The sequence below is a fragment of the Lactuca virosa genome, chromosome 6 (assembly GCF_052849685.1).
Source record: "Lactuca virosa cultivar CGN04683 chromosome 6, Lactuca_virosa_CGN04683_v6, whole genome shotgun sequence".
Lineage (NCBI taxonomy): Eukaryota > Viridiplantae > Streptophyta > Magnoliopsida > Asterales > Asteraceae > Lactuca > Lactuca virosa.
The window spans coordinates 76,072,331-76,085,776 of record NC_136431.1 but is presented as its reverse complement, the minus strand read 5'-3'; the positions used below and the strand labels follow the sequence as shown (position 1 = coordinate 76,085,776).

The 13,446-nt window shown below is 30.4% G+C and overlaps 1 protein-coding gene across 3 annotated transcripts; it reads right to left on the bottom strand.

Annotated features, from left to right (window-relative positions):
- Positions 1 to 7,370: 7,370 nt before the first annotated feature.
- On the bottom strand, positions 7,371 to 10,501 carry LOC145122625 (MMS19 nucleotide excision repair protein homolog). 3 transcript variants are annotated; one of them, XR_013714679.1, is made up of 5 exons: positions 10,149 to 10,501; positions 9,831 to 10,043; positions 8,879 to 8,952; positions 8,699 to 8,804; positions 7,371 to 7,469 (listed from the first exon to the last, which is right to left on the bottom strand). XR_013714679.1 is itself a non-coding variant. In XM_079058192.1 (4 exons), the coding sequence occupies exons 1-4, from the start codon at positions 9,124 to 9,126 to the stop codon at positions 7,449 to 7,451; spliced, it is 279 nt and encodes a 92-aa protein (XP_078914318.1). In that variant the 5' UTR covers positions 9,127 to 9,128; the 3' UTR covers positions 7,371 to 7,448. The 3 variants fall into 3 exon arrangements, 2 of the variants coding, with proteins under 2 accessions (XP_078914318.1, XP_078914317.1); XM_079058192.1 differs by lacking the exons at positions 9,831 to 10,043; positions 10,149 to 10,501 and adding an exon at positions 9,049 to 9,128; XM_079058191.1 differs by lacking the exons at positions 7,371 to 7,469; positions 9,831 to 10,043; positions 10,149 to 10,501 and adding an exon at positions 9,049 to 9,128 and having other exon boundaries at positions 8,567 to 8,804.
- Positions 10,502 to 13,446: the final 2,945 nt, after the last annotated feature.

Here is a 13,446-nt window from a genome sequence, read left to right as displayed (position 1 = left end):
AAAACAATGAACTCTTAATGAAAAACCATGAATCTCGTCCAATGGGATCAATAGCACTTCCTGAAGTAAATGCTACAAATATTGATGGTCATCGAAACAATACACGTGGACGAGGGCGAGGTCGTGGTCGAGGGCGAGGCCGTGGCTATTTTAATCGAAACCAAAACCATAATCAGAACCATAATTCTGGTCGTGGACAAGGTAATAATCGAGGTCGTGGCCAGAAAAGAAATAATTACCAATATTCACAAAGAAACAATGTCCACACACAAGATAAGGCCAAAGTGGCAAGGCATGACACTGGGACATCACAAAAATCTGATGGTTCATGTTATAGATGTGGTAGCACAGGCCATTGGTCAAGGACCTGTCGCACACCTGCACATCTTTGTCAACTTTATCAAGAGTCCAATAAAGGAAAAGGAAAAGAAGCAAACCTCATTGATAATGTTGAATTCACTCCGCTAAATGTTGTTGATTTCTGCAATGGCATGAAAGACATAAACTAAAAAAAATCTATTATTGTTCTAGTAAAACTGTTTTTCCTTCGTTTGTTTTTCATGTAATGTCTTTCCTACAATAAATGAACTTTCTTTTTAATAATAATTATGATTATGTTTATTCACTTATTATTCCTTTTATATGTGAAGTTTAATATGAGTCCAACTGGAGCACAACACCAAGAAAAGATTGGAGATCTTTGTATAGCAGATAGTGGTAGTACACATACTATTCTGAAATCAAAGAAATATTTTTCAGAATTAGTACCAACAAAAACAGTCATACATATAATATCAGGTCCTGCAGACTTGATAGAGGGAACCGGGAAAGCCCACTTTATATTACCAAATGGTACAAGCTTTTATATAGAAAATGCCTTATTTTCTCCAAAGTCTAATAGAAACTTATTAAGTTTCAATGACATATATTTCAAAGGTTATGACACAAAAATTGTGACCATTGAAAATAAGAAATATATGTATATTATAGACAAAAACCATGTGCTTGAAAAACTACCAACACTTGATTCTGGTATGCATTATACATATATACATATGATTGAATCAAATATGGTAGTAGAAGGAAAACATTGTGATCCTGGGACATTCAGTTTATGGCATGATAGGCTGGGCCACCCAGGATTAACAATGATGCGAAGGATAATTGAGAATACACACGGGCATCCATTGAAGGACCAAAAGTTCCCTCAATCCAATAGCATAAAACCATGTACATCTTGTTCCCTTGGAAAGTTAATTATAAAACATTCTCCAATGAAAGTTGAAAGGGAGTCACCTAGATTTCTAGAAAGAATTCAAGGTGATATATGTGGACCGATTCACCCACCATCTGGACCATTTAGATACTTTATGGTCTTAATAGATGCATCCAGCAAATGGTCTCATGTTTGCCTATTATCAACTCGTAATATGGCATTTGCAAAGTTTCTTGCCCAAATTATTAAATTAAGGGCACATTTCCCTGATTATACTATCAAAAGAGTGAGACTTGATAATGCTGGTGAATTTACTTCACAAGCATTTAATAACTATTGTATGTCTGTAGGAAATGTTGTTGAGCATCCAGTTGCTCATGTACACACACAAAATGGTTTAGCTGAATCACTGATTAAACGTCTCCAGCTAATAGCTAGACCATTGATAATGAGGACCAAACTTCCTGTTTCTGTTTGGGGCCATGCAATCTTACATGCTGCATCATTGATACGCATGAGACCAAGTTCATATCATGTATATTCTCCACTACAACTTGCTTTCGGTCAAGAGCCAAATATATCCCATTTGAGAATTTTTGGGTGTGCAGTATATGTCCTTATTGCACCCCCTCAACGGACAAAAATGGGTCCTCAAAGAAGGTTGGGAATATATGTTGGTTATGAGTCAGTCTCTATTATAAGATATCTTGAACCATTAACAGGTGATGTTTTCACAGCACGCCTAGCAGATTGTCAATTTGATGAGGCAAATTTCCTATCATTAGGTGGAGAAAAGAAGATTCTGGAAAAGGATGTGTCATGGCATGAGCCTACTTTATCATATCTTGACCCTCGCACAAAGCAATGTGACATGGAAGTTCAAAAGATAATGCATTTCCAAGAAATGGCAAATCAATTACCTGATGCATTTACTGACACAAAAAGGGTGACTGAATCATATATACCAGCTGTCAATGTTCCAGCTCGAATTGACATTCCACATGGACAATCTGATGATAAAGTCACTCAAGAGGAGCAGAAAATGCACTAGATCACGAGGAAAGTGTTCCTGGAGAAGCACGAATTATTTAAATTCCCCAGGAAAGGAGGATGATGCATTAAATTATGGTCAGACAAATAGAATATGTGACCAAAATGAAACTGACAATATAGGTGCAATATTTTCTTATTCAGTTGCATGTGATATTATGAATGATGATCCCGAACCACAATCTGTCATTGAATGTCAAAGAAGAAATGATTGGGCTAAATGGAAGGAAGCTATGCAAGTTGAATTAAATTCTCTTAACAAGAGAAAGGTTTTTGGGAACATTATCCTCACACCTGAAGTTGTGAAACCATTAGGATATAGATGGATCTTCGTACGAAAAAGAAATGAGAAAGACGAAATTGTAAGATACAAGGCCAGGCTTGTTGCTCAAGGTTTATCTCAATGACCTGGAATTGATTATGAAGAAACTTATTCACCGGTAATGGATGCAACCACTTTCAGATATTTAATCAGCTTGGCAGTATCTAAAAATTTAGAGATGCGTCTTATGGATGTTGTTACAGCTTACTTGTATGGATTAGTTGATAGTGATATCTATATGAAAATCCCTGAAGGATTTAAAATGCCTGAAGCGTTAAGTGCAAAACCCAAAGAAATGTATTCTATAAAATTAAAAAGATCTTTGTATGGGTTACAGCAATCTGGGCACATGTGGTACAATCGTTTAAGCGATTATTTGACAAGTAAAGGTTATAAAAATAACACTATTTGTCCATATGTATTTATTAAGAGAACAACATCTAGATATGTGATCATAGCAGTCTATGTTGATGATCTAAACATCATTGGAACGAATAAAGAAATCCTTGAATTGATTGAACTTTTAAAGAAAGAATTTGAATGAAAGATCTTGGAAAAACCAAATATTGTCTTGGTTTACAGATTGAGTATACGCCTTACGGAATACTTGTGCATCAATCAAATTACACAGAAAGAGTCTTGAAACGTTTCAATATGGAAAATACAAATCCTTTAAGCACTCCAATGGTTGTTAGATCATTAAATATTGACAAGGATCCATTTCGTCCATGCAAAGAAAATGAAGAAGTCCTTGGTTCAGAAGTACCATATCTAAATGCAATTGGAGCTCTTATGTATCTTAACAATTGTACTAGACCTGACATTTCTTTCGCTTTAAACTTGCTAGCAAGATTTAGTTCAGCCCCAACAAAAAGACATTGGAATGGAATCAAACATATTTTTCGATACCTTCGAGGAACTAGTGATTTAGGGTTATTTTACCCTAACAATTCAAAACAAGGCTTGATTGGTTATGCAGATGCAGGTTATTTGTCTGATCCTCATAAAGCTAGATCTCAAACTGGATATGTATTCATGAATGGAGGTACTGCAATTTCCTGGCGTTCTCAAAAGCAAACACTTGTTGCCACATCCTCAAATCATGCTGAAGTAATTGTACTAAATGAAGCTAGTAGAGAATGTACATGGTTAAGATCGATGACACAACTAGTTTTAACTTCATGTGGACTTGAAAAGGATATATGTCCAACTTTAATTTATGAAGATAACTCAGTATGTGTCACTCAAATGAAAGAGGGATATATCAAGAGCGACAGGACAAAACATATACCTCCAAAGTTTTTTTAGTACACTAAAGAGATTATAAAGAACCATCAAGTTGAAATCAAATATGTTCAATCCAGTAACAATGCAGCAGACCTTTTTACGAAGGCACTTCCTACTGCAATCTTCAGGAAACATGTCCATGGCATCGGAATGCGACATGTGCATAGAATATAATGTGACAGATGTCTAAATAAGGGGGAGTCAACTATACACTGCACTCTTTTTCCCTTCGCTAAAGTTTTTTTTCCCACTGGGTTTTCTTTAGCAAGGTTTTTAATGAGGCAGTACGTCAAAGTTGAACGCTAAAATGATGTCATCCAAGGGGGAGTGTTGTAAATAATTGGTAGTGTTGTAAATAATTGGTGGATGACATAATAAATGGTGCATGGTAAATTTGTCAACATTTCTAACTAGTTACAATTATATGTTAGTAAAATTTATAGTATAAATACCCCTCCATTGTAAAGAATGAAACACACCAAAAGTTATAAGAGATATAACTTTCATATTCTCTCTAAATATTCTTTCTTCTCAATTAAAGTTCTTATCAAAGTTTACTAGTTTGGTTTGATTTATAGTTACATTAATTACGCTTAATTCATAACATATATATATATATATATATATATATATATATATATATATATATATATATATATATATAGAGGTAAGTTAAATTCAGAATGACTAAAAGGTTGAGAATGCGAGAACAAATCATAACCTTTCAAATTTTAAGATCAATGGTTAAAATCATAGTGTCATTTATGTCAAAGATTATAAATTATGTTCTAAAAATGTAACTTGTAAACATACGTAGGGTTATAAACGGGATTTCAAGTTTAACCTTTTCCCTGATCTACTCCTAAAATCTCTCTCTCTCTCTCTCTCTCTCTCTCTCTCTCTCTAAACCTACGACTAAGGATTCAGTACAACCCACATTTCGTTGTTGTCATCTTCTCGTCGCCCTGCTCTCTCCTTCTCGTCTACGATTTTGTTTTCACTAATCGCTGATGCCTTATTTTCCAACCGATCGAGGGCTTCAAAGATTTATCGCACAATCTCCATCTCGATGTCATTTTTAGCGATGGCTGAAGCAAAAAGTGGGTAGCGATTCGATTATGTCTGGTTCAAAGATGGTGATGTATCGATGGTGGAAATAAGGTTTTATTCTTCACCCTTTTATTTAAGAAAGATATACTCTGGTTTGTATTAGTGTTATTTCGGTATACAAGAAACTTGATAGTTCTCTAATATGTCGAATCTCCAAAAATTGCGATTTATTGGGGATGAAAAATCCTTGAGAGTGTAATCGATTTGAATCGGGTCATGGATTGTTGGTGAATATATAACTTTTAATTTAATTTAATTCATACCTCGATAGCTTAATTCAATATCTTTTTGCTTACTTATTTTGACTGGTGTGGGAGATAGTATATTGAAAGGACAGTCCAGTCAAAGAGATAACAAAAGTTGGGCAATTAAAAGGATCCAAGTCAAGATATTAGAAAGGTAATACTTATATTTTCATTTGTATTCAATGATGATTGGGTTGAAATTTGTAAATGATTAGTAAATGGATATAAACCAGTAGACTTTAGTTTATCAGTGTTAATCATTTATAATTTTTAGTTCTATACAATTATGATTATATTAAAATTTGTAGATGATTTGCATTATTCATTAATGATTATGTAGACTAATCATTTAAATATTGTTGACAGATAAACAAAAAAGACGTTAAATCCAAAGCTATACAGATGTATGAACGATGATTTTGACATATCCGATCATGTATCCAAGCATAGTCAGACATCATTCCACTAAGGACTTCACCAAATAGATTATACTCATGCATGAATATAATTTGTTCATGTATGAAGAAAGTTGCATTACTAGTTTATAAATATAATTTAATTGATGTATGATTAGAATTGTTTAATATAGTTTTATTTATGTATGAATAGAATTATAAAGCTAAAAATACAGAAAGAAAGTTTGTTCATGTATGAATATAATTATATAGATTTTCTTAACCATTTATTGTCTTTAAATATTATCGTTTTATAAAATTTGTCAGTTAATAAGCAATTGAGATGGTCCAATCGTTCGTAGATCCACATACTAATAATATATATGGTGTTATCCTTAATAACAATAATCATGCATCCATATCCATATAATAAAGAAAGAAAAATCCAATTCTAATCATGCAAAGAATAAAATCCAATTATAATCATACATTAACAATAGTGAATTGTATTTTATTGAATAAATATTATTTTGTTAATAATTACGTTATATATTATAGTGTAAAAAACTATTATAGTGTAAAAAACTCTATTTATTTATGAATATAAGGTACTTCCTGTTTTATTACTTAGTGAATAAGATTTTATTGATATGTATTTTACTAATTTTTATAAAAAAATAATAAAATATGTTCAATAGAATTATTCTTCGTTTATAGCACCATGTTTACTTTTAAAAAAACAAACCATTTTTTCCTGCAGAAAATTATGAGTATCTCAAATAAATTTCATTGCATCTTTCTCTATTTGAAATTCATAGCAAAATTATTGGAAATTACTGTTACAAACCATTTAATTAGGAATATATTAATTTTTATTTATATTCAATGAAAATATAATTTTCCTATAATACCCTTGCATAATGATTGGTCCACAATCGTTCTCACGTTCTCAACCTTTTCATGTTCTCAATATAACCTCTCCCTATATATATATATATATATATATATATATATATATATATATATATATATATATATATATATATAGGGGTGAGATCGGTTGAAAACTCATAGTTTCCCGAGAACCCGAAAACTAAACGTGGATAAAAAAAATTTATTTGTGTTATTGGAAACATTAATAAAAAAATTTACATGAAAACTCATACCAATCTCATTTAATGTTTAATTTATTTGTGTTATTGGAAACATTAATAAAAAAATTTTAAAAATAAAATAACTTTTAAAATATATATATATATATATATATATATATATATATATATATATATATATATATTTAAAAAAAACTGTAATTTTTTCAAAAAACAACTGCAAAAAAATGCAATTTTAAAAACAAAAAATAAAAAACTGCATTTTTCTTCAAAAAAAACTGCAATTTTTTCAAAAATAAAAAATAAAATTGCTTTTCTTTTTTAAAAAGAAATCTGCAAACTTTTCAAAAAAAAAAAGCTACACTTTTTTTAAAAAACCTGTAATTGTTTTTTTAAAAAATGCATTTTTTTTAAAAACTGCAATTTTTTCAAAAAGACACTATTTTAAAAAAAACTGCATTTTTTTAGGTGCATATATGCATATTTTTGGTACATTTATGCATATTTTTACAAGTGCATATATGCATATTTCATATATTATAATATTTGTAAAGGAATCATAAGAAAACTTATTTTATTTACTAATCTATAAACACAATACAATAAGTATTTTATTTGATACAATATAAAATATCAAAAACAAAAAAATGCTACAAAATTTCAAAGAGTTTTCATGTCTTCATGTCAATATTTCTATATTTTGTTCAATATTCACCACAATTTCTTCCAAATCTACAAAAAAAAAAATAATAAAAAGAAATTTATTGATGCAAAAACACTCACAAAAATACATATATGATTTACATATGAATCACATGAAATTCATATGTGAATTACATATGATTTACATGTGAATCATATATAATTCATATGTGAATTACTGTGATTTACATGTGAATCACATGTAATTCATATATGAATTACATGTGAATCACATGTAATTCATATGTGATTTACATGTGAATCACATGTAATTCATATGTGAATTACATATGATTTACATGTGAATCGCATATAATTCATATGTGAATTACATGTGAATCACATGTGATTTATATGTGAATAACATGTGATTTACATGTGAATCACATGTAATTCATATGTGATTTACATGTGAATCACATGTCATTCATATGTGAATTACATGTAATTCATATGTGAATTACATATGATTTACATGTGAATCACATATAAATCATATGTGAATCACGCGTAATTCATATATGAATTATATGTGATTCACATGTGAATAACATGTGATTTATATATGAATAACATGTGATTTACATGTGAATTACATGTAATTCATATGTGAATTACATGTGATTTAAATGTGAATCACATGTAATTCATATATGATTCACTTCGTTCTTTGACATTTTTCCAAATTAACTATTTTGACCTAATGAAAGGTTAATTTAGAAAAGGGTGAATCTAAAAAAAGATCTTATATTTTGTGTTTTTTCCGGATTAAACCTCAAGCTTTTTTTTGCCAGAAAAAGGCCTTGTATTTTTTTTCATTTTTTCCAATCTGACCCTTTTAGTCATTTTTCTCCTTGTAAAATGTGAGGGTTTTTTCGAGAAAAAATAAAAAAGTTGAGGGTTTATTTGGAAACATTAAGGTTGAGGGTTTTATTCGAAAAAAAAAATACAAAGTTGAGGGATTTCTCAGAAAAAAATGAAAAAATACAAGGTCTTTCAGGCAAAAAAAAAGTTTGAGGTTTAATCGGAAAAAACACAAAATACAAGGTCTTTTTTGAGATTAAACCTTTAGAAAATGCCTGAAATCTTTATGGTTTGATTGGGTAAATAAAGTAACAGTGGTTAGAATATAAAACTGCACAAAATATAACAAAGATTATCTATTTTTTTTTTGTGATTTGCCCTTGAAATTATCCAACATTATCATAAAAATTTGATTGTATGAAGGTGTTCTTGCAATTTGAACAAAAAAGACTCACTTTTTCCACAAGGGTGTCATAGAAAAGTGTGTTGTCTTCAATTTCATCCCAAATCTTTAATGCAAAATTTGTAGCCACATCATCAGAATCTTTGATATTCTGAAACCTAGTTATTACAAAATCAATTCATGTTATTTAAAAAAAACAATCTAGAAACCAAAATAAGCATAAAGAACATACCATGGAAGTATCTTATCATCATAGCATTTCAAAAGAATCATTGCATGTTCAACTGACTTTGAGTCTCCATCAATCTATAAGAAAATTAAAATCCATTAATAAAGTTTAACAAGCAATTCCCATTATTATAAAGTAGAATACTAATTAATCCATGAAATATTGAAATATACCCAAGATTTGTGTAAACTTGTAATGATAGTTTTGTTCAATTCTTGAACAATCTTCATCATATATTTTAAATTAATCATGCCAATTTCAGATACTGATTTCACTTTGAGTGAAAAGGGCCTTTTTGAATCATCAGAAGCCAATAAATCCACCATTTTGTCTACAATAATAGCATCAAAACTTGGCATTTTCTCAGAATCTTGAGATTTTTCAATAAATGAGCCGATTTCAGTTAATGAGTTTAATATGGAGCTCCATAGAGATGTATTGTTGAATTTGAGGATAATAATTGAAATAAATTCTCTCAAAATATTCTCAAATGTGGATTTTGAGAATATTTCCTTATCAATAGTAGAAAGTCTCACAAAACGAATATTGATAACACTTTTTATGCCAAATTCTGTTTCATATGCACATATTAGCATAAGCAAAGGGCATAGAGTAATAGATATAAACCTAATCACCAGTTCTTCACCAAATTAAAACAAATATACATACAACCAATTAATTCAAATACCACATACAACCAATTACTTTAAGATGTCTATTTAACAAAAAAAACAAATAATACCAACTCCAGTTGGTTAGGGTCTCTGTAGGAAACAAAAACAAAAAAACTCAAATCAAGAGTTGAATAAGGAACATAAACGTAAATCACACTGTAGATGATAACATATAACTACTAGCTCGGAACAACATGCAGATACAATCAATTTGAGAGAAAATAGAAAAAAAATGAATCAATCAAAACAAGACGAAACAGATAAAGAGGAACGGACGTTACCTTCGATGAATCTTCAATCTGATGTAACCTTCCTTTACAATTATCAACAGTCAGAGAGTTCGTGTTTGAGGTTAATTCGGAGGCTGACGAACTCAATTCATTCAGTCAACCCTGAGTCGTAGATTACCTGTACTTGACCATTTCAGGGAAAAGCAATACATCTCCATCTGATAGCTATGTACCTTCACGACCCTCGCATATCGTAAATAAAGTCTACAAAATCCATATCAGAAACCAAAAACAAAAAACGAATCAAACTTTCACAATTTCCAAACATCGCATCAGAATCGAAATTGAACTTATAAACGGAGGAGTAACCTTCACAGGAATGTCGTTCTTACGAGCTTTAAGAGCTCCAGCGAGAAGCTTAGGGTTTCATTTACCCGAGATTGAGCAAGGTCGAGTTCGCGGACCTTGCCGAAGACCTGATCGGTGGGAATACAAGTGGAATCGACGTTCGACAACATTTGATCTGAAGAAATCGATTGTACCGATTGCTTGGATGAAACATGAAGGCTGGAGGAAAGTGATGAAGTCCGCTGATTGTATAAATCGATTTCATTATCGTCATGAACGATTGTAGGTGTAATCGCAGAGGAGACTGGTGGCAGCAGATAAACTATCGATGGTTGTAGCGTTACGAATCGATTTCTACAATCGATCTGGAGAGAAATGTGGGACGAAGGGGGAGAGAGAGAAAGAGAAAGAGGGTGGGGTTAATGTTATCCCTGAAATGCCCCTGGTTCCTTTTAATTAGATGCCCCCATGTCTTCTTTTTACCAAGTATTTACAAAACTGCCACAATGCATCTTAGCCCTTTATTATTTTAAGCTAACGATTCTTGTTTAGTTCTCGGGTTCTCGGGAAACTATGAGTTCTCAAATGATCATTCCTATATATATATATATATATATATATATATATATATATATATATATATATATATATATATATATATATATATATATATAACTCTTCAAAAAAATAACTTTCATAATTATTTGTTCTAATAATATTAATATCATAATGTTTAAGTACATTAAATAATATTCATATGATATAGAATTAATAGGGATATATATATATATATATATATATATATATATATATATATATATATATATATATATATATATATATATATATATATATATATATATATATATATATATATATATATATATATATATATACAGTGAATATCGATAACCATATCCTTTAATCAAGTGTCAAATCTTATACTTTGACGAAACTTATATATAACTATATAAGAAATTAATTTAAAGAATAAAAAAATTCTAGTACACATTATCAAACTCAGACGGTTAAATAATCAACTCGACTCTTGACTCTAGATCATGCAATCAGTTATTAAGAAAATGTGCGGACGGAAGCTGACTAGTTACCAACATATTCATCCAATAATTTCAAGGTGATTCTATTTTTTACGACTGCATTAGTATTGTAAACAGTTTTTGATTTGATGAAAACATTAAATCTTAAATACATATGTTTTTTATCAACTTTTATCACATATTTTATGTTTATGTAGTTTGATTTCGGAGAGAACGTTTGAAATGGAGTTTATAACTTTGATTGATTCTTATCTTTTATATTTAGTGGGTACTCGTGATCCAAATCGTGGTTACCCGCCTTTCTACGGTTCGGTTCGGTTAGTGCATGTAAGGTACCCACCTCGTGGTCATGGTTCATAATTTTCTTACTATCCGAACCGAACCGCCCCATGAACGCTACTAGAAAATGGACTTTTAGCGACAAAAATTTTTGTCGCTGATAGCTATCAGCGACGGATTAGCGACGGAATTGGCCATCGAAAAAACCCTTGTCGCTAACTACAGATTTGCGATGGCACACATTGCTCAATCGAACCCCGGATTCCGTCGTTAATCCGTCGCTAATAACCGTCGGTAATGCATTGGAAATCCGTCGCTAATCCATCTCAAGGAACCCAACAAATCCGTTGGGAATCCGTCGCTAAGTTCCGTCGCTAATACTTTTTTATAATTAGTTTTTCTAAATAAATAAAATGCGATTTTTATATAAAAAAAATTAAAATTCAACTACTAATTTAAAGATTCATATCCAACTACCAAAATAAAGATTCATATTTGATTTCAAAGAATCGAAAAACATCACAAAAATCAAGTGTCATTCTAAATCGATTTCAATGTATCGAAACCAAGTCACAAAAATCAAGTGACAAAGTCTAAACTGATTTGAAAGTATGGAAACCAAATCACAAAAATCAAGTGTCAAGGTCTAATTAGTTGGGTGGGTTACTTATTTGGGTGAGTTTTAGGATGTCATTATAAATCTTAGTAATTTCTTGTTTTTAAGCCTCAATTTCTTCACGTTCCGCCCTAAACTTATCATTTATCTCCTCACGAATACGGTCCACAAAAACCTACGAAACAACAATAATTAAGTTTACACATAATTAAACATGAAACCATATATCCAATAAAAGGCAACATACTTTCAACTTGAAAAAAAAACATAAATTATTAATACTAGCAACATACTTTCAACTTGAAAAAAAAAAGTACAAACAATTAAAAGCAACAATAACTAAGTTTATACCTATATAAAATCCAAGTCATATCATTCAATTAAAGTACTATACTTGCAAGTTGAAAATATATATCAACAAATAACAACCTAGAAATATATATATCAGCAAATGGCAATCTACTTTCAACCTGAAAAAATATATATAAAAAAATAGAAATCTACTTCCAACCTGAAAATATATCAACAAATAGTAACCTACTTTCAACTTGGAAATATATATCAACAAATAACAACTTACAAATAACAATGTACTACCAAATTGAATTCCAACAGCTAGAGGTGTTTATAGTAAAGTAGTTAGATAGTGAAAAAGTAAAAACAAACCTCTACATTGTCTGGACTTGTACTTGTACTTGGGGCTGCTTGAGAAGGCACCATAAACTTGTGTGGATTAGAAACAGAGCCAAATCCAAGTACACGTTGAAAAAAGCAACATCCAAAAAATGGTCAATGGATTCTGTATATGTTTCATTAAGATACCCATCTTCTTTTCTTTTGTACATCCATCTCCTATCATTATGTGTTTGACATAATGATCACCTATGAAACCTATTAATTATGATATACATTACATGGATAGAAACAATGAAAGAAAAAATGGGGCGGTAAAGAAAAATACACAAGACAATAAATCTTCACAAAAAATCATAAATTCATTTTTGGAATAATCATTTATTTTGTAACTAGGTGTGAGACCCGTGCGTTACACGAATTTATTAAAAATAATAATATCAAAGAAAGGTTGTTTTATGTTGTGTGAAGGCCAAGAGACAAGTTGAAAAGAAGAGAGAAGTTAAAGCTAAAGCTAAAACGTTAGAAGATGAAAGAGATGCAAAAGAAGCAGCAGGAGCAGCTAGGATGGAAAGTTAAAGAAATGTTGCCGATGCATTTTACTATCTTGTTTTTGGCGACAATATTCCCTTAATTTTTTTTTATATTGAAGGGCATTCTAGACATTTTATAATGTTCTTTTTTATTATATTAATTCATATTTGTAGAAATGGGTTTTTTAGTTTATATATTT

Coding starts and splice junctions, on each gene's coding strand:
- LOC145122625 (XM_079058191.1), bottom strand. CDS start 9,126: ATGATTAATTTAAAATATATGATGAAGATTGTTCAAGAATTGAACAAA. Junction 8,953..9,048: donor CAAGTTTACACAAATCTTGG/GTATATTTCAAT, acceptor ATTTTCTTATAG/ATTGATGGAGACTCAAAGTC. Junction 8,805..8,878: donor GATGATAAGATACTTCCATG/GTATGTTCTTTA, acceptor TGTAATAACTAG/GTTTCAGAATATCAAAGATT.